The 27,156-nt window shown below is 27.8% G+C and overlaps 1 protein-coding gene and 1 long non-coding RNA gene across 3 annotated transcripts; both read left to right on the top strand.

Annotated features, from left to right (window-relative positions):
- The first annotated feature begins 243 nt into the window (after positions 1–243).
- Positions 244–3,087, top strand: LOC124418688. Its single transcript, XR_006940148.1, has 2 exons — positions 244–940; positions 1,097–3,087. It is a non-coding gene; the product is annotated as an uncharacterized LOC124418688 (long non-coding RNA).
- Positions 3,088–8,354: 5,267 nt separating this feature from the next.
- Positions 8,355–14,528, top strand: LOC111675265. Of its 2 annotated transcripts, XR_006940147.1 has the most exons (4): positions 8,355–11,919; positions 12,120–12,934; positions 13,056–13,989; positions 14,111–14,528. XR_006940147.1 is itself a non-coding variant. In XM_046945683.1 (3 exons), exons 1-3 carry the CDS (start codon positions 9,788–9,790, stop codon positions 13,853–13,855), a joined length of 3,747 nt encoding a protein of 1,248 aa, XP_046801639.1. In that variant the 5' UTR covers positions 8,355–9,787; the 3' UTR covers positions 13,856–14,528. The 2 variants fall into 2 exon arrangements, 1 of the variants encoding a protein (XP_046801639.1); XM_046945683.1 differs by having other exon boundaries at positions 13,056–14,528.
- Positions 14,529–27,156: the final 12,628 nt, after the last annotated feature.

Genomic DNA, 27,156 nt, shown 5'->3' with positions numbered 1-27,156 from the left:
GGAAAAATAAAAAAAAATACGGCGGACGTTTGTTTTCAATATAAAAAAAGAAAATTAACGGGTGAATAGAAATGTAAAACAAATTAAATTCATTAATATAAAATAAACAAAAAAACTTAATTGAATTAAATAAAAATAAACACAAAAAACAGCGAGTGTATTTTTGTTTACAAAAGAAAAGTGCTGTAATAAAAAATTTGTCTAAATTTGAAATCAAGTGGAAATTATAAAATAAACAAAGAAATTTTCTTTGAAAATGGAAGCTATAAAGTAAAACTTTTTTCATTCTTCATCGTTTTTTTTTCGCTTGAATTGTGATTTTTTTATTTGCTTCATTCTTGTTCTGCTGTTTTTTTTTCTTTTTTGGCTTATGCCGCATCCTCTTTGCCCTTCATTCATCCTCTTTCAGAGATTTTTTGTTTGCGGCTTTCATTGAAATTCAACCCCAAAAAAAGCGACCAACAAAAAAAAATAACAATTCAATAAAAAAATGCCTACCACCCCGCCGAGCTCCAATCTAATGAAAATAAAACAGATTTTGGTTCTTTATTGTGTTTGCACGGTGCATGTGTGAGCAAGAGGTAATGAGTGTGCAAAAGAGATGCAGAAAGTTGTTTGGTTAGTAAATGGGAGAAAACAAAAATTACAAAAAGAATGAACCAAAAAACAACACGAGCGAAAAAGTGATTATAACGTAAGACAAAAAAAAAAACAAAAAAAATATATGGAAAAGAAAATAAATAACAAATAACATAAGAATAAGTGTGCAATAGGAGGTGAGAAAAAACACAAAACAGAAAAACTGAAGGAATTGTTGGATAAAAATAAACTATGAAAGAATACAGGTGAAATACTATAAATAAAAGAAAATAAAAATAGCACAGTTGCAATTTTTAGGAGGATTATGCCATAAAATGATGTAAAGTACTAAATAACGTTGGTAATGTTTTTCTACTTTAAATAAATTATTGAAAAACATGTCTCATTTTAAATACTGATATATTTGGAAAATTGTTTTTTATAAATATTTTTTATACCTATTAAGAAAACAAACTTTTTAACAAACTTTTTTCACTTTTGGCAAACTTTTTTTCAGAGTTGCAAAAAAGGTACTTTTTCTGCATGCACGTGTTAAAACTACATAAAAAATGTAAACAAAAGAAAACAAACCATAACAAAAGGCAATGCTGTATTTATAAAATTTTTTAAATGTTGGAATAAATTGAAAACAATAAATTGTGCAACAAAATGAACGATAGTGATCGATAGGGAATCGATTAAGGAATCGATCTCTGTATTGATTTTTTTGCAGGGTGCTTTCTATCGGATGATGTGAAGTAACAAACTTTGACAAACTCACAAATCTAACGAAAAAGAGAAATAAGTTTTTATACAAAAAAATTTTAAAATATTCCGTGTGCACCAAAACAGCTAATAGTGATCGATAGAGAATCGTTTAACGAATCGATCCCTATATTAATTTTTTTCCGGAGTACTTTCTATTGGACGTTGTGACGCAACAAACTTCGTTAACTTCACAAAATCTGACAAAAGAAGAGAAAAAGTTTTTATACAAAAAAATTTTTAAATATTCCGTGTGCACCAAAACAGCTAATAGTGATCGATAGAGAATCGATTAACGAATCGATCCCTATATTCATTTTTTTCCGGAGTACTTTCTATTGGATGCTGTGATGCAACAAACTTCGGTAACTTCACAAAATCTGACAAAAAAGAGAAAAAAGTTTTTATACAAAAATTTTTTTAAATATTCCTTGTGCACCAAAACAGCTAATAGTGATCAATAGAGAATCGATTAACGAATCGATCCCTATACTCATTTTTTTCCGGAGTACTTTCTATTGAACGCTGTGACGCAACAAACTTCGGTAACTTCACAAAATCTGACAAAAAAGAGAAAAAAGTTTTTATACAAAAAATTTTTTAAATATTCCTTGTGCACCAAAACAGCTAAAAGTGATCAATAGAGAATCGATTAACGAATCGATCCCTATACTCATTTTTTTCCGGAGTACTTTCTATTGGACGCTGTGACGCAACAAACTTCGGTAACTTCACAAAATCTGACAAAAAAGAGAAAAAAGTTTTTATATAAAAAAATTTTTAAATATTCCTTGTGCACCAAAACAGCCAATAGTGATCGATAGAGAATCAGTTAAGCAATCGATCCCTATATTCATTTTTTCCCGGAGTACTTTCTATTGGACGCTGTGACGCAACAAACTTCGGTAACTTGAACTTACTAACTTCACAAAATCTGATAAAAAAGAAATAAAAGTTTTTATCAAAAAAAAAAAATTAATATTCCGTGTGCACCAACACAGCCAATAGTGATCAATAGAGAATCAATTAAGGAATCGATCCATTTTTTCCGGAGTACTTTCTATTGGACGCTGTGGCGCAACAAACTTTGACTTCACAAAATCTGACAAAAAAGAGGAAAAAAATTTTTACAAAAAAAATTAAAATATTCGATTAAGGAATCGATCCCTATATCGATTTTCAAATCCTAATAAATATGAAGAATATTATTTAGGACTGTCATTTGTTAGATTTAAACATATGTAATTTTACAAAAATAATTTCGAAAATAAATTTTAATATAGATATTTCATTTTCATTTATTCCTACCTAAGCAAACATCTGGCAACATATTGAATAACTTAAAAAGCTCTTTTCCCACTAAGTATCATTCTATGTTGAATGACAGATATCAAAAGAACTTGAAGAACTCGCGCCTGCTTTTTATTCCGTGCAGAATTCTGGTGATTTTGGATGAGCAATTACTACCTTTGATTCCTGTTTTTAAAATGATGTCTGTAGTAAAAGCAGACGGTGAGATGAATTTTAACCATAAACATTGACCAAAAGCAGACAGCAAATAGATGGCGATCCAAAGATTTACTGCATTTGCAACAAATGATGCCTTGTTATTGGGGAATTGCTCAATGTTATGACGCAACCGATAATCTATGGACGCAACAAACTGAACAACTCCAAATTAATGAAAACATTTTTGTACTAAAAAAATTTAAAATCTTTTTGTGCCAATAAATTCAATTAATACCCTGCAAAAATTGTGACTACTTCGCACATGTATGTAAAGAGTACTCCTTAAACGACTAGGACTGGTACAAAACTAATCCAAATATATGGAAAAAACATACTCCATTTAACATTGTGATGTCCCAGGTGAGGACAATGAAATGCATTACATTGGAGTAATCCCAAAACTACTCCCTTGCTGAAATTATGAGAGTGCATGGTCCACATGAAATGCAGGTTGTTAAAAAAAAGAAAACATGATTCATCCATGTTACATATGTTACAGCAAGTATCCTGAAATATGCAAAAATTATTGGAGTACACAATATTGGAGTACATGATCCGTTTAGTAGTCCTGACAAGGATTATATTTATTTCTCGACTTGCATTATATGGCACCATGGTTTATTCCAATAATTTTAGCAAGGGAGTAGTTTTGAGATCACTTTGATGTAATGCATAGATAAGGTGGTTCTCACCTACAACATTACAATGTTAAATGGAGTATGTTTTTTCCATATATTTGGATTAGTTTTGTACCAGTCCTAGTCGTTTAAGGAGTACTCTTTACATACATGTGCGAAGTAGTCACAATTTTTGCAGGGTATTAATTGAATTTATTGGCACAAAAAGATTTTAAATTTTTTTAGTACAAAAATGTTTTCATTAATTTGGAGTTGTTCAGTTTGTTGCGTCCATAGATTATCGGTTGCGTCATAACATTGAGCAATTCCCCAATAACAAGGCATCATTTGTTGCAAATGCAGTAAATCTTTCGATCGCCATCTATTTGCTGTCTGCTTTTGGTCAATGTTTATGGTTAAAATTCATCTCACCGTCTGCTTTTACTACAGACATCATTTTAAAAACAGGAATCAAAGGTAGTAATTGCTCATCCAAAATCACCAGAATTCTGCACGGAATAAAAAGCAGGCGCGAGTTCTTCAAGTTCTTTTGATATCTGTCATTCAACATAGAATGATACTTAGTGGGAAAAGAGCTTTTTAAGTTATTCAATATGTTGCCAGATGTTTGCTTAGGTAGGAATAAATGAAAATGAAATATCTATATTAAAATTTATTTTCGAAATTATTTTTGTAAAATTACATATGTTTAAATCTAACAAATGACAGTCCTAAATAATATTCTTCATATTTATTAGGATTTGAAAATCGATATAGGGATCGATTCCTTAATCGAATATTTTAATTTTTTTTGTAAAAATTTTTTTCCTCTTTTTTGTCAGATTTTGTGAAGTCAAAGTTTGTTGCGCCACAGCGTCCAATAGAAAGTACTCCGGAAAAAATGGATCGATTCCTTAATTGATTCTCTATTGATCACTATTGGCTGTGTTGGTGCACACGGAATATTAATTTTTTTTTTTTTGATAAAAACTTTTATTTCTTTTTTATCAGATTTTGTGAAGTTAGTAAGTTCAAGTTACCGAAGTTTGTTGCGTCACAGCGTCCAATAGAAAGTACTCCGGGAAAAAATGAATATAGGGATCGATTGCTTAACTGATTCTCTATCGATCACTATTGGCTGTTTTGGTGCACAAGGAATATTTAAAAATTTTTTTATATAAAAACTTTTTTCTCTTTTTTGTCAGATTTTGTGAAGTTACCGAAGTTTGTTGCGTCACAGCGTCCAATAGAAAGTACTCCGGAAAAAAATGAGTATAGGGATCGATTCGTTAATCGATTCTCTATTGATCACTATTAGCTGTTTTGGTGCACACGGAATATTTTAAAATTTTTTTGTATAAAAACTTTTTTCTCTTTTTTGTCAGATTTTGTGAAGTTACCGAAGTTTGTTGCGTCACAGCGTCCAATAGAAAGTACTCCGGAAAAAAGTGAGTATTGGGATCGATTCGTTAATCGATTCTCTATTGATCACTATTAGCTGTTTTGGTGCACACGGAATATTTTAAAATTTTTTTGTATAAAAACTTTTTCTCTTCTTTTGTCAGATTTTGTGAAGTTACCGAAGTTTGTTGCGTCACAGCGTCCAATAGAAAGTACTCCGGAAAAAAATGAGTATAGGGATCGATTCGTTAATCGATTCTCTATTGATCACTATTAGCTGTTTTGGTGCACACGGAATATTTTAAAATTTTTTTGTATAAAAACTTTTTCTCTTCTTTTGTCAGATTTTGTGAAGTTACCGAAGTTTGTTGCGTCACAGCGTCCAATAGAAAGTACTCCGGAAAAAAATGAGTATAGGGATCGATTCGTTAATCGATTCTCTATTGATCACTATTAGCTGTTTTGGTGCACAAGGAATATTTTAACATTTTTTTGTATAAAAACTTTTTCTCTTCTTTTGTCAGATTTTGTGAAGTTACCGAAGTTTGTTGCGTCACAACGTCCAATAGAAAGTACTCCGGGACAAAGTGAGTATTGGGATCGATTCGTTAATCGATTCTCTATCGATCACTATTAGCTGTTTTGGTGCACACGGAATATTTTACAATTTTTTTGTATAAAAACTCTTTCCTCATTTTCGGCAGATTTTGCAATATGTCAAAGTTTGTTGCGTCTTAGCGTCCAATAAAAAGTACTTCGGAAAAAAATGAATATATGGATCGATTCGTTAATCGATTCTCTATCGATCACTATTGGCTGTTTTGGTGCACACACAATATTATCTATTTTTTAAGTATAAAAACTTTTTAATATGTTACTCAAAGTTTGTTGCATCCCAACAGCCGATATCAAGTACGAAGAACAAAAATCAATAAGGATTTCGATTCATTTCCGATTTTCTATCGATTACATATTTCTGTTTTATTGCACAAAGTATATTTAAATTTTTATTAACAAAAAACTTTTTGTTAAATATCTCAGAGTTTGCTGCTTCATAATATATAATAGCAAGTACCCAGAAATGAAAAAAATACTGGAATCCATTCATTTTCCGGTTCCCTATCGATCGGCCTAGTTTATTTTGGTGCACAGTCAATATATTTCATTTTATATCAATAATTCAATATTTTAGAAATAAATCAATTAGTTTGTTATTGTTTGTTTTCCCTTTGTTTACGTTTTTTTGCGTATTTTTTGCTTTGTTTACATTTTTTATGTACTTTTCCACGTGTATACACAAAAAAGTACCTTTTTATGCAACTCTGAAAAAAGTTTGCCAAAAATCCCCCTGTTTGTTTTCTTCTTGTAGGTATATTTTTTAATTCATTCACTATCGTGAGAAGTTTTGCATAAAGATTTTTTTCAAATTTCTAATATTTTTGGTGTCAGATCGATGTTTTAATGTAAATGTAAAATATGAAACATATTAACCTCTACTATCTGAATCTGGTCAAATTTTTTAAGAAATGGTTATTAAAAAGTAATAATTCATAATGTAGTGATGTAGCAAATTAATTACGCGTTACGCATGTATATATACCGCGTCAAGATAGATGAGACGTCGGAATCTATTTATTATTTAATTTTTATGCGTATGTTTTCAGACTCCTTTAATTCTACCAGGGATTCGCGCCATAAGAATTTTAAACCCATAGACCAAAATATGTGAGAAACAAAGCTAAATCCAAATCTGTCTTCAATATTTATCATTAATATTAGTTATTTCACATATCGTATCATAAAGTTTGACACGATATCTGAGATTTTTTAAACTTCATGACATGATATCTGGAAAGTATGATGTAATGGACATATTTCCGGGATTTTATTTTTAAGCCTGTCTAATTTGACTATTTTATCCTAACATCTCTAATGCCGGGTATTCAGAAAGAAGAATGTAAAACAGTATTTGAAATTTTGTATCAAGAATACTAACAAAAACTGAGTAGATTTAATAAAAAATTGTTTTCTTTTTTTCTTTCTGAATTTAGTCATAATTTTTATTTATTTAAAAAAAGTGTAAAAAACAAATTTATTTTCAGTCGAATATCTGTGACATAAATTATAGCGTCGAGATAAATACTTAAGCTACATACACACTATAAGAGTTAGATTTTTATTTCATACTGCCAAACTAAATAAAAATTGATATGATTATCAAATTTAAAATATATTTTGCTTTTTCACTCCTAGATTTGAAATAGAATGAAATTTTAATTTGAAAAAAAAAATTAAAAAAAAAAACGTAAATTTTCATTCTGTTTCTGTTATTTAAAATTTGTTCATATATTTATAAAACAAAAAATTTTAAAAAATCATACGATTTTCAATTGTCCGTATTTTCAGTAAGTTTTATTACATTTTGTATTTACGCTATAATATTTTTAATTTTACTTGAAAATTTTGACATGTCGTTTTACTGAATATTATAGTGTGTAGCCAGCTTTAAAATTAGTAAATTTTTAAAAATTTTTAGGAAAAACTTAAACTTTGCGTCAAGCATTCAAACGGAAATATTTAGAAAGAATATGAGGGCATACTGATATATCTCCTATTAAAAAATATGTTTCGTTCTGTAGGTTTATCCTGCAGGGTATAATATTTTCTAATTATTTTCTTAAGCTATATATAGACAGGTATTATATATTATAATACTAGCAGAAATATATTTAGAAAATGTAACAATGTCAAAAATGACAACGTTTCAAAGCAAAAAATGTAAGTTCAACGTAGTAAGGTCTGAAAATTCGTGTATCACAAATTAAAGTTAGAAATGTTTTTTAAACTTCTAAAAGTTTTTTAAAGTTTTGAGCAAATATGTATATAGAAGGTGCTTAAGGTGCCTACACACTATAAGATAATTCGTTATATCTTTATTTATTACTGCCAAAAGAAAATGAAATGAAAATTGGTATGATAATAAAAAGAATCAAATAGTAATTGTTTTTAAACTATTAGATTTTAAATAAAATTAAATTTCAATTTGTTTTTATTTGAAATTTGTAAAATGAAAATTGGTATGATTATCAAAAAAATCAAATGGTAATTGTTTTTATACTATTAGATTTCAAATAATATTAAATTTCAATTTGTTTTTATTTGAAATTTGTTTAAGTTTTTATTTTTTTGTTTAAATAAAACTAAAAAATCCAATCGTTTTGAAATTTTTAAAAATAATGCGATTTTTAATTTTCTATCCGTATTTTCAGACTACAATACTGAGTATTAATACTTCTCAAAAATTTTTGTATCATAATACAATTATCTCGTCTAAACGTAATTTATAATTTAATTTTCTAAAATATTACTGATCTTTTTATTCATAAATTTTTTAAAACAATTCAAAAACTTTTTATTTTAGTCTGAAAATACCTTAATTTTTGTTACATTTTGTACACTATTATATTTTTAATTTTATTTGAAAATTTTGAATATTTATAAACTACTTTGGGGTGGAAAAAGTTATATTTTTTTTACTTTAAACAGCGTAAATTGACAATTACAATTTTCTTATAATACTGAGACCAGGTAGCCAAACAAAATGATAACATTGGAGGTGAACATGTTAATTAAATTTATTTTAAACGGTATAAATTTGCAGTTTGAAATCCAAGAGTTAAGATTATCCCAATGTTGCTTATAGGCAACATTGGGAAATCTGAAAAATAATTTTTAGCAAATTTTTTCAAGGATTTCTTTAAACGGAATTTTTAATAAAATAGTGTGAACTTTTTCCCTCCTTTTATGTAAAACACTTAATCTTGCGTTGAAAATATGTACTTTCATAAAATACAAAAACAATTTATATGAAAAATGAAGTGTGGAAAGGGGAAGGGATTTACAAAATAAACCTCTTTAAGTTCACACTATTGTTGACATTTTCTAAACATCTTACTGCCAACGTTGTAAGATCTGACTGTCAACATTTACACAAACCAATAAGTAAAAGTAAATAATAAAAAATTCTACAGTATTTATTTTACTTTTATTTACTAACAGTTTATACATTACCCAAATATTCCTTTTAATTTATTTTGCAAATTTCTTACACCTGAAAATGTATAAAAAAAAGAAAAATTAGTACCCTTTAACATACTACTCATTTTTACAACTCTGTGCTTTTATACAATCAGATTGCAACCCTATAAACGTTGTGCAAATTTTGTTTATAAAAAGAAATATATGGGTAAAACAAACAAAGAAACAAAGAAAAAAAATCACGTAAAGTAGAATGAAAAAAGGAACATGAAAAAAGTTTTCCATTTTCAAAGAAAATTTATTTCAATCATTGACGTTTTCCATGAAAAAAAAAGAGTTTGACTGACTGACTAAATATGTGTGTGAGTTCGTGTGAATGAGTGTGTGTGTGTGTGAAAAAGGTGAACTTTGAAAAACTATTAAATGAAAAAAAGAAAAATGAAGAAAAAGAAAATCGAGTAAAATATTATGCGTAGTAAAATAAATTCCTAATTTTTTTGTTATAAATAGAAAATTAAATAAATAAATGCAACATTTTGGAAAATTAAAAAACATTGAGCAGAAAAAATTTATGAAAAGAGACAAATTTTAAGTGAAAAAATAAAAAAATGATTATAAACGAGTACAAAACAAAAAAGAAAAACATTCTCTGAAAAATAAAGAAGAAAATTAAAACGAAATAATTAGTTTAAATGAATGTGAATGAATTACAAGAAAAAAAAAAACACGCTACACTTTTTATAATTGAAGAATTTTTGTAACAAGAATTTTTGCAAAAAAAACCTAAATGCTAGAATTAAACAATTGAACTAATTTTAAATTAAAATTAAATACAACAAAAACAATAGCAGCAGTAGCATCAGCAGCAGCTTTAAAATATGGATGGCTCTAATAATACAAGTGGAGGTTTATCTTCGCGCAGTCTTCCCTCGCTATTTGCAATAAGCAATGGTTCCTCTATGGCTACTAAAGATCTAGAAGGCCTAATGGCCATGAATGATAGTGCATTGTCACAACAAATCGAATTTATCTTACAAGATGCTCCCATGGAGCACGAAGATGCTGATGATGCCGATGACGACGAAAATGACAATCATCATCAACATCATCATCATCGCCAGCCAACACACAATCAGCAAGTATTATATCAACAACACCAAGTGACCACAAAGTCCTCGTCCGCCAACGAAGTTGGTCATCAACTAATGGAAACAGAAACCAGCAGCAGTTCTCAGGGGGCCATATCATCGACTGCAGCTGCTAAGAAAACAATAGCAGCTGCCATTTATAAATTAGAGACCCCACCGAATTCAACTACACCAATAACAAGCGCTTCCGATTTAAGTCAAACCAGTCAAGACGCCGAACAGTCCATAATCGAAACAAAAATACCAACAGCACAACATCAACATCATACAACTATTGTTCAACAGCAACAACAACAACAGCGTCGTCCAACGCATCATCATTTCCTCAATGGTCGTGGTATCATTGTACGCTCTTCAGATTTACACAATTACAATTCCCTGCCCTTGTCAGCGGCAGCTTCAATGGATCATCATTCTTTGGAAACCGAAGACGATGAAGAAGATCCCGAACTAAACGATGAAAACTTACAAGATATCGAAGAGGAGGCTAAGGCTGCTGAAGCCGATGAGGAACCACCCCATCTAGAAGCCACACAAATCAAAGTGGAAAATATGGAGGTACAAACAAGTGATAATACGCCAAGATTGGCCTATACTAGTGCTGCCACTACCGTGACTACCACCGATGCCGATGGCCAGCCTACACAATTGGTATTGCCGGCCGGTTCCATTGTCAGCACTGGTACACGCACTGTTACAGTGCCAGTTTCTGAAGCTTTAGCCCATCTTCAAAGACGTCCAGTTTTCATTAGCAACGGAGTGGCCAATGTGGGCGGCACCACTTTGGTACGTATGCCCGCTGTTTTGAGTCGTAATGGCTCGATGGCGGTCTTAAATGTGGTACAACAACAAGTTGGTACCAATGGCCAGACAACACAGCTGATACTGCAAGCTGCCCCCATGGGAAGTGGCGGTAATGCTACCGGAACTCCCATAATGGTAACCACCACCCAGCAGCCACAACAGCATCAACAGCTTACTAATACTACAACAGATAATACAGGGAACTCGTCACCAATTTCAAACATAACTCAAACTTCCAATACCCATCAAATACTGACAAATGCTTTAACGACCAATCAACAGGCTCAGCTGCAACAAGCTCATCATCAACAGCAGCAACAACAACAACAACAACAAACAACTACAATAAGGACTCTTAGCAGTGGCTCAACTACGTCCTCCCCTTCGTCGACGTCGTCTTCAGCAGCTACCGCATCTGCAACAACAAATGCTGCCATATCAACAACAAGATCACCACCTCCCCGATCAACATCCATTTCTACTCATCCTATTGCATCGACTTCAGCCCAAGCTCAGGCAGCTTATACCCGCAATACAGCATCAACCTCGCCACCCTCCTCTTCTTCGTCCGCCTCACCCTCATCCACCTCTATGCCGTCTGGGTCTGGCACAATGGGTGGTGGTGGTGGCACAATTTATCAGTGCTTAGAATGTGTAGAGAAATTCGACAACAAAGAACTCTTCGAGATACATCGTTCTGGCCATGCCAACAACATGAAATGCGCCATCTGTAATATGGTTTTGAAATCATTGAAAAACTATGAGAAACACTGTCTTCGCTGCAAACCGTACGAATGTCAAATTTGCGGTCGTGTCGTACGTTTTCGTCCCAATTTCATAAAACATATGCGCGTTCACACCGGACAACAGTCCGAACGTCATAAGTACAAGTGCGAAGTGTGTCACAAAGAATTCATGAGTTTCGAATACTTTAAGGTTCACAAAAAGATCCACAATGAAAATGTTAATCTGACGTGTGAAATATGCGGCAAACAATTTAGCGCTTTGGCGTCCTTGAGGGGACATTCTAAACTGCATTCTGGTGTCAAGTTACACAAGTAAGTAAAAAAGTTTCTTTTTAGTTTTAATCTGACAAATATAACTTTCTATGAATATTGCTAAACTATTCTGAATGATACAAAAATAAAGACCCCATAACCACAATTTTTCTCCAAGCTTAATCGTTTGCCTATTATTGAATAATTTTATTTAATGAATGAATTTTTTTCCATTTATTTATTTTTTGCTTTTTACACAGATGTGAAGTTTGCGGTAAAGGCTTTGGTCAACGTTACAATCTCAAGATACATGCTCGCACACATACTGGCGACTTTCCATTCGAGTGTAAAATCTGTAAAAAGAAATTACATACCCAATCATCGTTGCAAACCCACATGCAAGTTCATCAACGTGTTCAAACGTCACAAGCAACGTCGACCATTAAATCAACAGCCACCAGTACCACAACCAGTGGTAATACAAGTTCCAGTAGCAGTGCCAGCAGTGCTCACAACTCACCCACTTCGACCATCATCAAAATGGAACCACAGTTGACAGAGTCCTCCATTCCAATGGAAAGACCCAGTACCAGTGGCAATGTATTGCTCAGCCAACACTCCATGCACGATGATCTAGACGAAAACTCGGCCATGAGTGATGAACTAAATTCGTTGAATGGCCATCAGTATGTTACAACTAGTTGTGTTAAGAATACAATTGTCTCAGCCACCGGCGATGATTCATCCGAATCATCTAATACTTCACAAGAACAATTGCGACAAACTAGACAGATCTTATTAAACGGAGGCACACCGACACGAGCCATTGTGATTAATAACTATTTGCATAATAATGATAATAAAGGTGTTGATACACTACTGTCGCAGACATCACAGCCGCAACATCATGCTCAAGTCATACGTCATAATAATAGCAGTAGTAGCAGTCATATAACGAGCAGCAGTAGTAGTGCATTGCAGCAGCAATTGATGCGTAAAACTCCTATAATACATTCGACTGGTGGTGTAACATCATTAACAAGTTCAGTATTTGCCAGTGCCATTCAACATAGAGGTAAAATGATTGATGGTTTCTGTTTTACTTTTCTTTTAATATAATTTTAAAGGAATATAATCAAACTTTTATAATGTTTTTGAAATTATTTAATAATTTCTGTTTTTTCCTTCGTTTTAAGGCACATCACCATCTCCCTCACCCTCTTCTTCATCGACATCATGTTCCTCTTCAGTTGTGGTCTCTAAATCCGGACTACCCCTATCATTGGCCTCGGCTGCCCTGGGTTCCTCTTCGATAATACGCAGTACACGAGATCATGATGCCAGTCTAAATGGTCATCACCATCATCATCAACAAAATCACCACAACAATCACCAACGCAATAACCACCGAAATCACCACCGGCGTCGTCATCTGGCCGATATGGATGATGACGATGATGATACGAATTTACATCATCCGAGTGTCAATAACGGCCGTCACTTCGATGACGACGATGATATATTAGATGAGAAATCTTCCCCGTCCCTGGCTACGACAGCCATCAAAACCGAACCGAATTTCTATGTCTCTGGTGATATTTCGAATGAGATGTTGATCAAAGAAGAGGTTGTATTCGATGACAATTCCGCCAATTCGCCCCACTCGCCACCTAGTTCGAAATTTGGCATGTCCAATTTCGACAATGATCTCGACCATCATGTGGATTTGTCGCATTCGTTACCCACATATGGCTATCTATTGGATCAACACTCTATACCCGATACAATACCAGCTCAATTGTATGCCGACGATGATGATTTTCGATTAGATCATAATTCGCTGGGAGCTTTACACAATAATTCCTCATCGACCAACGATGGTGATTACATTAAGAAAGAGTGGAGCTATGGCACAAGTTCGAATTATACAATAAATGGTAAATTTGATGACGATAGCAATGCTTTATGTGATGCCGCCAATTTCATTTACAATTGATTGGAAGATATACCACCGTCACCGGTATTAGTGGATGGTTGATATCGTTACAACTACCGTAGCAGCAAAACCACCACCAGCAGCAACAGCAACAGCATCAGCAGCCGTTGCAGCAGTTTTAAAACGAAAACAAGGTGAAGTTAAATAGTTTATAATTATAATAATCAATCATAATTAATATTGAATCCTGGAATTCCTGTTGTGGCCAGAGAAAAAGAATAATCATTTTTTCTTATTTCTTTCGCCCTTAAACAGATTTCTTTTATTAGCGTTAAACAAAAAATTATGCATGTGTTTTGTAACGAAACATATAAACATGTAAAAAAAAAACAAATGCCAACAAATTTACTAAGTATTGAAAACAAAACAAAACAAGCACATTATATAAATTATATATAATTTTAATTATTAATCTTAAAACAAGGTTTTAAAACCACAAACAAAAGGACAGCAAATCCAAAAGTTTTTTTTTTTTTGGTTTTGGTTTTTGTTAAAAGTTAAAAGAATTTTCAAATTTTAACTCCTCCTCGCATAAAATGAAACAGCAAAGAACAACAACAACAACAGCAACAACAACAAATTAAACAAGTGAATTTTTCTTTATTATAACGTAACCTAGAACTAGAATTTAAAACAAACTTTTTCTGGGACTTTAAATTGCTTTTAATAGACAACAGAAAAACAAACAAATAAACAAAAACAAAAAGAGGTTAGTTTTATATTTTTTTTAAATATGACTGTTTTTATGTTTAAACTCTTATGATTTTTAAATGTAGTTATTTAAGTGATTATTTTTATAAATATATTTTATTTTAATATTTTTTTAAAATAATAATTTTAATATTTATACAATATTAATATTAATATAATGATATATTTAAACAAACAAAAATTTAACTACTATATGTGTGTGTCTCTGTGTGTGTAATTAATTGTTTAATTTGATGTTATAATTTTGTAAGTTGTAAACGTCGTAAATGTGAAATTATTTTAAATTTGTATTAAACAATTCCTTTTTAAAAACTCTTATCCCTCCCTTTTTCCTCTTTTTTTTTTCTTTTTCTAAAAAAGCAAAAAATAACTCTGCAACACTGTCTCTTGTCCTTCCCACCTTAACTACTCCCTTGGGTTGTTTTTCTCTTCAAATTTAAAACAACTTAAACAATTGTTTATTTAAATGTTAAAAAATTTTTTTTTATTATTTTTTTTCATTTAACTTTTTTTTAATAATATTTTTATAATTTTATATAAACATTTTTTTTTAATTTTTAATTTAAATTGTATATATGCAAATGTGTGTATGTAAATGTCATAGATTTTTCTTTATAAATAACAACTACACTTATATATTTATATATTTACAAAATAATAAATAATAAATATATTTTTCTTTTTTTCGGTGTCTTAAAAAATTTTCAAACTTGATAAAGTAAAAAAACAAAATGTTGTTGCCCGATGAATGCATGTTAAAATTAAAATTTAATCTATAAACATAAAAAATATTTATAAAAATAAAATCATATAAACATATATCTATATATATATTTTAGAGTAGTTTAAACTTATAAACGTAGGATTTTATTATAAACATTAATAGTAATAGCAAAAGAGAAAAAAACTTAAATCTTAAAAAAGGAAAACTTTTTAATTTTTTTTTTTTTTTGCATTTTATTACAAAATTTATTCCTTAATCACAATTTATAACTTGTCCTTGTAAGTTTTTAAATTTTACAAAAAAATAAGTATTTTATTTATAAAAGAAATTGTTTAAATTTTTTTAAAACTTCCCAGTGCAATATTTATTTTTTTTAATTTTCTTTTCTAATTTTCCTTTATAATTTTTCTTAAATTTTTTTTTTATTTTTTTATGCAAAAAATGTGATTTCCCCAACCCAACGATATTTTTTATTTGATTTTTCTTTTCTTTATCTTTTTGTTTAACAAGTGCAATCTCATTTTATCTTTAACTTTAGCTTTTCTTCATTTATCGCCTTTATCATTTATTATTTTGTCATTTTATATCATGTATATGTAGCATTTTTAGTATTTTATTTAGTATTGAAATAAATTTGTATAGAAATTTTTTTAAAAAATTTTCTCTTTTTTTTCTTTCTTTCCTTTCCAAGTTCAACTTTTAACTCAAATTTTTCTCAATTTCTAAAAGATTTCTTTTGGGATTTCTTGGCTATAGTTTGATGAGTTTCTTTTAGTCTATAGACTATAGCCTGAACTATAGTCGAGACTATAGTCTGAACTATAGTCAAAACTATAGTCTGAACTATAGTCAAGACTATAGTCTAAACTATAGTCAAGACTATAGTCTAAACTTTAGTCAAGACTATAGTGTAAAATATAGTCAAGACTATAGTCTAAACTATAGTCAAGACTATAGTCTAAACTATAGTCAAGACTATAGTCTAAACTATAGTCAAGGCTATAGTCTAAACTATAGTCAAGACTATAGTCTAAAATATAGTCAAGACTATATTCTAAAATATAGTCAAGACTATATTCTAAAATATAGTCAAGACTATAGTCTAAACTATAGTCAAGACTAAAGTCTAAACTATAGTCGAGACTACAGTCTAAACTATATTCGAGACTATAGTCTAAACTATAGTCAACGCTATAGTCTAAACTATAGTCAAGACTGTAGTCTAAACTATAGTCAAGACTATAGTGTAATCTATAGTCAAGACTATAGTGTAATCTATAGTCATGACTATAGTCTAAACTATAGTCAAGACCATAGTCTAAACTATAGTAAAGACTTTAGTCTAAACTATAGTCAAGACTAATGTCAAGACTATAGTCTAAACTACAGTCAATACTATAGTCTAAACTATATTCAAGACTAGAGTCTAAACTATAGTCAAGACTGTAGTCTAAACTATAGTCAAGTCTATAGTCTAAACTATAGTCAAGTCAAAACAAGACTACAGCCTAAAAATTAGTAATGACTCTAGTCTACGTTTATAGATCTCACTATAGTCTAGTTTAAACAATACTACAGTCAAGACATTAGTCACAACTCTTGTCAATACTATAGTATAAACTATAGACTAGAGTCATAGCAAAATGATAGGCTACACTATAGCCTTAACTATATTCAATACAAGATAAAACTGTTGTTAAGTTTACAGTCTAAATTTAGTTATGATTATAATCTTATCTATATTCAGTACTACAGGTGACGACTATAGTCACGACAAGATTAAACTGTTGTCAAGACTACATTCTAAACTATTGTCAAGACTATAGTCTAAACTATTGTCAAGACAAGACTACAGTGTTAAGTTAAGTCATGACTAGTCGAAACTATTATCAAGACTATAGTCTTTACTATTGTTAAGACTTAAGTCCAAACTAGTCTTAAGACTTTAGTCTAAACTATAGTCAAGACTAAAGTCTTATCTGTAGTCAAGATTCAAGTTTAAACTATAGTTAAGATAAAAATAATACTTTAGCCTTAGTTAATAAAACAGTCTATACTCTAGTGACAAGATAGTCTAGAATATTGTCAAGACTATGGTATAAACTATAGAAAAGGCTTGTCTACAATATAAACTAAAGTTAATACTATAGCCTTACCAATAGTTAGAACTATAATCGGTGCTATAGTCTATATTCAAAATAAAACTTAAATCAAATGTATAGCTCTAGAATAATAAAGACTATTTACCTTAACTAAAGCCAAGACCATGTAAGTAGTTTGCGAATCTATTACAAAGTGTTAAAAAATATACTAAAGAACGAAAACAGTTGGCTTAATTATTCCAAAATCTACGTATTTGAGAAATAATTTAAAGTTTTCAAAATTTTCTATAAACATTTCATTAGTATTTAATATTGTTTTTAAAGCCTGCTAAACTTGCCTCCTTTTTTCTCAACAAATGCCACCAACCAAATTCCCAATATCCAAACTCCAACCTAACCCACTAAAATGATTGCATTTCACATATATATATTTATAATAATATAATAACAAAAATTCCCTCCTCCTTAAGAGTAAAAATAATTCTTGTTAAATAAATAATATAAATAAATGTTTTCTTTTTTTTAATTTTCATTTAGCATGGTAGACAACAAAATTTAGATATTTATTATTATTAACAAAACATTATTATTAATTAATTAAATTATTTGCTTAAACAACAAAAAAGCATGTAATTATTCTTAATTTTGACGAAAACAAAAAAATTAAAAATTAGTAGAAAATTTAAATAAAATAAACATTTTAAATTGTTAGAGAAAACACAAAATAAAAACAAAAGGATAATAATGATGATAAAAAAAACAATTTTAGTAAAATTTAAACTTTTATCGAAGAAAAATAAGAAATGAAAAGTTATAAATATAAAAAATTTATTCAAATTACATTACAAAAACAAACAAATTATAAGTAGAGTAATAATAACAACAAAGTAGTAGTCAAATATAGCATTTAAGCTTAAAAAACACAAGTAGTAGAACAAAAAAAAAAAAAAAATTAAAAACCATTTTAGTAAAATTTTTAAGTTGATTTTTTTTTAAATTTTTTCATATAACATTTTTTGTAAAATTTTATTCTTAAAAAAAAGAATTTCATTATTATTTCATTTGGCGGCTTGAATTGTGTGCAGAGATTTTTGGTATTAAAAAATTATATAATTATTTTTAATTATTGAAATATTTTACTTAAAAGCTTTTAACGTTTTTAATCATTCGAAATTTTGGTTAACAATTCTTAAGCTATTTGCTCATTTTCACACTAAGTTTATTTTTTTTTTTAAAACTATGGATTTTTAAAGATATTCTCTGGAAAAGGAAAAAAATATTTCTTCATTTTTCATTATAAATTTTAAGTGATGCAGCTATTACAAAAAACTATAGTCTGGACAATAGTATTAACTTTAGTCAATACTATAATCAAGACTATTGCTTTAACAATAATCAAGACTATAGTCATAGCAATAGTCAAGAATATGGTCTAAACATAGTGAAGAATAAGTTTAAACTATAGTCAAGATCACAAACAATACAAAAAAGACTATAGTCTAAATATTGTAAGGAATATAATCTAAACTATTTTCAAGACCACAAACGAAAGACAAGACTTTACAATACTAATACTATATATATAGTCTTAACTTTAATCAAGACTATACTCTATACTATAGTCAAGACTATAGCCTTAACAATAGTCAAGACCATAGTCATAGCAATAGTCAAGACTATAGTCCAAACTATAGGCAAGACTACAGTCCAAACTATAGTCAGGACTATAGTCAAGACTATATTCAAGACTATAGTCCAAACTATAGTCCAAACTATAGTCCAAACTATAGTCCAAACTATAGTCCAAACTATAGTCCAAACTATAGTCCAAACTATAGTCCAAGCTATAGTCCAAACTATAGTCTAAACTATAGTCCAAACTATAGTCTAAACTATAGTCCAAACTATAGTCCAAGACTATAGTCCAAACTATACTCCAAGACTATAGTCCAAACTATAGTCAAAGCTATAGTCAAAAATATAGTCCAAACTATAGTCAAAACTATAGTCCAAACTATAGTCAAGATTATAGTCCAAACTATAGTCAGGACTATAGTTCAAACTATAGTCAAGTCTACGAACTACAGTCAAGATTACGAACTATAGTCAAGAAAAAAGTCCAAATAATAGTCAAGCTAATACTTTAAACTATTTGCAAGACTATACTCTAAACTTTGGTCAAGACTGTATATAGTAAAGACTTAATTCCAAATTATAGTCTAAACTACAGTTAAGACTATTGACTATAACTAAGGCTATATTCTAAACTTATACTTTAAACAAGACTAAACCATGTCAAGACCATAGTTTAGACTATAGTCTTTCTATAGTTCTTTGTTAGTTTTAAACATTTTGTATTAGTTTATTGTTTTGACTACAGTCTTGACCATAGTTTAGACTATAGTCTTAACTAAAATATAGACTTAAGTCTTTACTATATATAATTTTGACTAATGTTTAAAGTATAGTCTTGTATATAGTTTAGATTTAGATATTCAACACTATAGTTTCGTTTATAATCTTTTCTATAGTATGCACCATAAACAATAGTCATGACTACGGTGATGAATAGTCTAAATTATAGTCAAGTCATGTAGTTTTTTTTCGACTATAGTTTAGCCTATAGTCTTGAGTATAAATTCGACTATTGTCTTGACTATATCTAGTTTAGTTTATGTTAGTTTAGATTATAGTCTTTACTATAATATAAACTCTAGTCTTGACTATAGTTTGATGACTTGTTAAGAATATATTCTCCACTATAGTTTCGAATATAATCTTGATTATAGTATTAGCTATATTGTGAACTATAGTCATGGTTAAACTGTACTGTCGAATATAGTCTATACTATAGTGAAGACCATAATCTAAGCCATAATAATGACTAAATTATAGTCAAGTCTGTAGTCTCAAATTAAGACTGTACACTTCACTATAATTTAGACTATTCTAAAGTCTTAACTATAGTTTAAACTATAAGTGGACATAGTTTAGAGTGTATTCTTGATTATAGTTTAGACTCTAAACTATAAACAATACTATAATCTAAACTATAGTCAAGACTATAGTAAAACTATGTCAATCTATAGTTTAAACTATAGCCAAGACTATATACAGTTAAGACTATACATAGTTTAAATTAAAGTCAAGATTACATTGAAAACTATGTGCACCTATAGTCAAGAATATACTGTAAACTATGTCTACCTATAGTTTAAACTATAGTTAAGACTATGGTTTATGTTTTCATTATACTATTTATTTATTTATTTTTAAACATTCTTTAAAATCTGACAGGTTTATTATAACATTCATCTGGCAACAATATTTTCAAAAATATTTTAACAAATAAAATAGACGCCCACAAAATTTAAGAAACAAATTTTCACAAAGAAAATCATACGCACAGTTAAAGAAAAATATAAAAAAAAAACAAGAACAAAACAATAATAAAATGGAAAAAATAGGCTGCTACGAATATTTTTAATTATTATTATTTTTTTATTTTATATATATATTTACTTTATTCTCTTATAATTAAGTTTAAGAACTAAAAAAAGAAAAATCTCTAATGAATAAACAAAAGAAAAATATTGTATTTATTTTGTAAAACTTAACTACTTAAAAACTTAAAAAAAAAATAACTGTGAAAAAACCGATTTTTTCTACTTTTACAATTTAAACAAAAAAACTAATTTTATACTTTTTATTTTAACTTTTTTTATACTTTATAATTTCATTTATTTTATATACCAAAGATACGAATTATATTCGTAGTAAAAAACTTATTTTAAGCTAAAACCATACAGGACTGTTTTATTTTATCTTTCTTTTATGAAAATTGAAAGCTGCAGTTAACAATAATTTTATATATTTTTATTTTTTATGATTTTACTTTTTTATACATTAAATATAAATATTTTAAAAACAAATATTGTGATTTTAAAAAAAACAAAAACTATTTCTAATACAAAACAAAGAAAAGAAACTTTTTTTATTGAAAGAAAAAAAACGACTGCGCACACATTTTTTTAAACAAAAAAGAAAGTTAATTAAAAAAAAATAATTTTCTCTTTTTTTTATTAACAATTAATAATTTTTTCTCGAATTGCACAAAGAAAAAGTAATCTAAAAAAAAAAGAAAAATAAAACAAGTTCAAATTATTATCATACTCTATACTCTACTCTAATTCTATACTAAACTAATCTATTCTTCTTAAAACTATCTATTTACTATTTCTAACTATCTATACATTTTCTGTAAAAAAAATTGACTTTTAATATTTTAATTTAATTATTTTTTGTAATTTTTTTATAAATATATATTTTAACTAATATTTTATCATTTTTTTACAATATTTATATTTTTAAATATTTTTTGTATTTATTTTATACTAAATAAAAATAAATTTATAATAATATAACAATAACAATAAAAAAACCAACAAAAATATTTAATAAAATAAAAATATTTAAATAAAATTATTATTAATTAAAATGAAAGTATATCAATGCTAACACTATACAAAATAATTTTAATATTAATAAAAAAAAAAGAAAAACAAAACCAACAACTTGTATGTATTTAAAAATAAACAAAATTATATTTCTATAAATGTCTGTGTAATTTAAAATAAATAAATAAAAAAACAAACAATAAAATCTTTTTAAAAAAAATATCTAAATAATTTTTTTTATTATACTTTTCTTTTTTAACAAATTTTTGTTTAACAAAATTTTTAATTTCAATAAATTTTCATCTACAATCTTTTATTTTAAAAATGTACCTTATATATAAATAAATCAATGCTATATTAATATAATAATAACAAAAAAGATAATTAGCTTAATTTTTATGTTTATAAAAAGTAAACTATTTAAAACAAAAAAATTTTAATGTAAACTTGTAGTAGTTTTGATAAATTATTATAAAATTTTAAAAAGTTTAAAAAAATCTGAATACTGCTACAAAAAAAAAAAAACAACGTGTAAAACTCTTAATAATATATAAAACCAGTGATTTTTGTTGTAATTTATAATATTAAAAATAATTATTTTTTTTTCTTAATTTTTTATATAATTTAGTTTTTTTTTTAATTTCACTATTTTAGTTTATAAACATTTATTATTTTTAAATTTCCACACATTTATTATTTTAATCTTAAATATATATTTATTTACTTATGTTTTAAAAGTTTTCGAAATATTTTTATTTAAAAATTTACATTATATTCTAAAAGGTTTTGGGCTTTAACACTTTCACGTATACGGAACAACGGTGTCCCAAGATTTTCTTACATTTTTCTCGATTTAGAACCTTATTTCATGTTCACAGCTACAGTAAATGGTCACTTCCAAAGAAAAATACGAATTTGTTGTCATTATGTCATTATATGGGTCTCCACAAAACAAACAGTAAGATAATTTTGAGATTAATCAAATGATACATAATTTTCCGCAAATGAGTACTTTTTAGAATTAAAAGTAGTGATTTTCTGAGGGATTTTTGTTAGATTTGTACTACTGTCTGGAGTTTGGACTGTAGGAAAATCTATTGTCAAGTTTATAGTTTATAGTCCAGTCTAAAAGTTATAGTCTATTCTGTATTCTATTTTATAGTCCATACTATAGTCTACTTTAAAGTCTAATCTGTAGTCTAGTCATTACTTTTGAGTACTCACAAGTCTGTTGACTTATCTATAGACTAGACTATGAATCAAAGTCTGGTTTTTAATCTGTTGTATTCTAGTCTAGTCTGTAGACTTTAGTCTATACTTGACTATTGACTAGGCTATAGACTAGACTTCAGAGTAAACTATAGACTAAAGTCTGGCTTATAATGTAGTCTATTGTTTAGCCTATATATTTTAGACTAGACTATAGACTAGGCTATATACTAGACTATAGACTAGATTATAGACTAGGCTTAAGGCTAGATTATAAACAAGACTATAGACTAGACCATAGACTAGACTATAGACTATACTATAGACTAGACTGTAGACTAGACTATAGACTAGACTATAGACTACACTATAGACTAGACTATAGACTACACTATAGACTAGACTATAGACTAGACTATAGACCAGACTATAGACTACACTATAGACTAGACTATAGACTAGACTATAGACTAGACTATAGACTAGACTATAGACTAAATGACCAGACTATAGACTACACTATAGAGTAGACTAGACTATAGACTAGACTATAGACATGACTATATATTAGACTATAGACTAGACTATAGACTAGGCTACAGACTAGACTATATACTAGACTATAGACTAGACAATAAATTGGACTATAGACTGTACAATAGGCTAGACAATAGACTGGACTATAGAGTGTCTATAGATTAGACTATACTAGACGGTAAATTAAATAAAAGACCAAACAATAGACGTCAATTTGCTAGACTATAGACTTGAGTATAGACTAGACTATTAACTAGAAAATATAGTAGACTATAGACTTATGTCTGTTAGACCATTTTCCAAGTCTAGTCTTTAATTAAGTCTATACTAAAGTCGTAGGCTAGATAATAGATTCGATTATAGACAAGACTTTAGTCTATAGTCTAGACTAGACGAAAGACTAGACTAGAAGACTTTATAGTCTAATCTAAAATCTAGTCTAAAGCCATTAGTGTAGTCTATACAGTATAATAGTCTACTAGACTAAACTTTTGACTAAAGTCTACTAAATAATCTAGTCTAAAGTCTAGCTTACAGTATCGTATTGATTATTTTATTGACAAATCTATTATCTATATTGACAAGTTTACTGATTACTCTATTGACTAGCTTGTGAGCAAATCCATTGCGTATTCTGTTCACTAGCCTATTGACTAAACAACAATATGTGGACTAGCTCTTATTATGAGCAAACGTTAAAAAAAAGTTTTTAAAATATCATAGGAGTACTGCAATGTCCATGCCTGTTCGGAAGTATGCAGATAATTGAAGACAAAAATGTTTTGCTTTGAAAAATTATAGGAAATTGCAATTTCACTCTGAGACCAGTCCATTTGGATTTCCTTCGTAGAGTATGAAGACCCAAAGATAAATAAAATACAAAAAAATATGTAAAGTGTAGAGAGAAATGAATAATGAAATGAGTTTGATTTAGAGTTTTTCCGGAATCGATTTTCTTATGAAAGAATTGTGAGGAATCTGAGACTCATTATAAAACCCGAATTCCCTAGTTAATTGCGAGGGCAATTCGTCTTGAAACCTATACTTTAGATTCTGTATTTTAAGACAAAGGTAAATAATATACTCAGTCATATTTTATTACTCTGCATCTTTTTATATCATGGAATAGACCAATAAATTACTACACCATTTACGTGAAAAGGTCGTATTTTAACAATGTCCCTTTAAGATCACTGTCAGAAGCCAGAACTGGTTGATAATATTGCAAAATCTTTCGTAAATTAAAAATTTATTAAAATTCTTGGAATTATTTCTGTAAACGAATCGATGCACATATTTATCGAACTCTTCTTTTTCAATATAAAAGAACAAAAATTTGTTTTAAATTAATACGTTCACGAACGTTTTTGATGTACAAATAATTTTCTGTTGTGGTGAACGGCGTATTCGCGATAACATTTTCAATTCGAAGGTAATGAAATTTTCAAAATTTCACTGATTAAAGAACTAATTCCTAAACAGTTTCATAGAATGAGTATAGTTTTCGTAGCGCTTTCATAGAACATACAAGGAAGACGAAAATTTCGACAACAAATCATATTTTACTTAACGCTAGAATAAGCTAAAGTCTTGCTTACTCTGTTATTACGTTATGTAGGGCGTCTTAAAGGGGGGTCGGCCTAACCATATCTCTCGGATCTTAGTGAAAATCGTAAGAGTTTAAATTGCGCGATTGTCTTGAAAGTTTTTCAGTAATATTTCAGTATAAAGATGTAACATAGAACAATTTGTGCTGGAGTTTCGTAATATTATATAATTTTATTAATTATGTTTTATTTGAAAAATTAATTTATTTAAATTTATTTGAAAAGTAGTGTTATCATAACTTATAAATACTGAAAAAAATGTAGCATACTTTTAAAGATATTTAATGAAAATAAAAAAAAATTTAGTTTTTGTTTATTATTAAAAATCGTTATAAAACCTTAAAGGTATGCTAAGAAAATTTTAATGTTTATAATAACACTAGCATACTTTTAACTAATCATTTAAATGTAAATTAATTTAAATTTTTTAATAAAATTAAAATAGAAAATATTAGTTTAAAAAAAAAAAAACAGGAAAATGTTCGAACTGAACTTTTAAGGAAAATTAAAAAAAAAAATAATAATAAAAATAAACAAAATTTGGAACAAATTCCTGGTTGAAAAAATAAAACAAAGAATTTAAGAGAAAAACAAAAGTGAAATAAATTAAAATTAAAGAAAAATAAACGTTTTTAATTAAAACAAATTTAAATAACACTTAAACACAAATTGGTTTGGTGGCTTTTAATTTTGCAATAATTTTCTTAAAAAAATATATTTTCATTTTGTTTTACTAAAAATTCTGTTAAATTAAAAAATGCAATAATTACAACTTTTATTAATTTTTTTTTTGTAACAAAAAATAAAAATTCTTTAAAACTACAAAAGAGATAAATACATTTAAAATGAAGTGAAATTTAACCCCAACGGTAAAATTAAAGTAAAATTGAGATAAAAAATTAATAAAAATTAAAAAAAAAATCTTATATATTTATATAAATGTCTAGTCGTATTTTCAGTATTATTAAAAATAATAACAAAAAAAAATATTAAAATAAAAAATCAACTAAAATCTTCAAGAAAAAATAAAAAATGAAAACTACTCAATACAGTCAACTTTAAACTGTAATATAAAAAAAATAAATTAACTTAAACAAATAAAACAAAATACTAAAACAAACAATAAATATCCCCAAACCAACCAAAATTTTTAGAAACATTTTTTAACTAAAAAAAAAATAAAAAATATTAAAAAAAAACGAAAAACAAAACGAAATATTTGTTTTTGTTTTTCTTAAATGTTTACAAACTGAGAAAAAACTAAAAAAAATTGCAAAATAAAAAAAAATAATTAAATAAAAAAAACCAAAATAAATCTTATAAATGTGTCTGTTTTTTTTTAGCCCATAAGTTTACAAACAACAACCAGTACATATAATAGCTCTATATTATATTATGATTATTATTACTATTTAAAAAAAATAAAAAAACAAAAACAAATATATATATTAATATTAATTATATTATATAATTATAATTATTATTAATAATATTAATATTATTATATTATATCCTTAAATGTATGTATGCATAATAAATATTATAAATGTGTAAAACTAAAAAAAAAAACAAAACAACAAAAAAACAAACAAAAAAACCAACTTAAATGAAAAATCTTTAATAAAAATCATTTAAAAATTATTTAAAAAACAAAAAAAACTCTTTTTATATGTAATTCATTTAATTAAGGTTTCAATTTATTAATTTTATAAATATGATTTTATGTTTTTGTTTTTAAGTGCATATAAAATTTTATTAAATATACAATTAAATCTAAATTTTATGAAATTTTTTTCATATATTTTCTTTAATTTTTCTTATTTTAAGTCGAAATGTTAAGTGTTATAAGACAGCTAATTATACCCTACACCACTTTAGTGGCCCTGCAAAAATTATGAAAAAACTACTTCCCAGTAATCATTTTTGGAGTGCATGATTCGTTTAATAGTTCTAT

This window comes from Lucilia cuprina, chromosome 3, assembly GCF_022045245.1.
Source record: "Lucilia cuprina isolate Lc7/37 chromosome 3, ASM2204524v1, whole genome shotgun sequence".
Taxonomy (NCBI): Eukaryota; Metazoa; Arthropoda; class Insecta; order Diptera; family Calliphoridae; genus Lucilia; species Lucilia cuprina.
The sequence above is the reverse complement of the archived record's forward strand: the minus strand, read 5'-3'. Positions and strand labels throughout refer to the sequence as shown.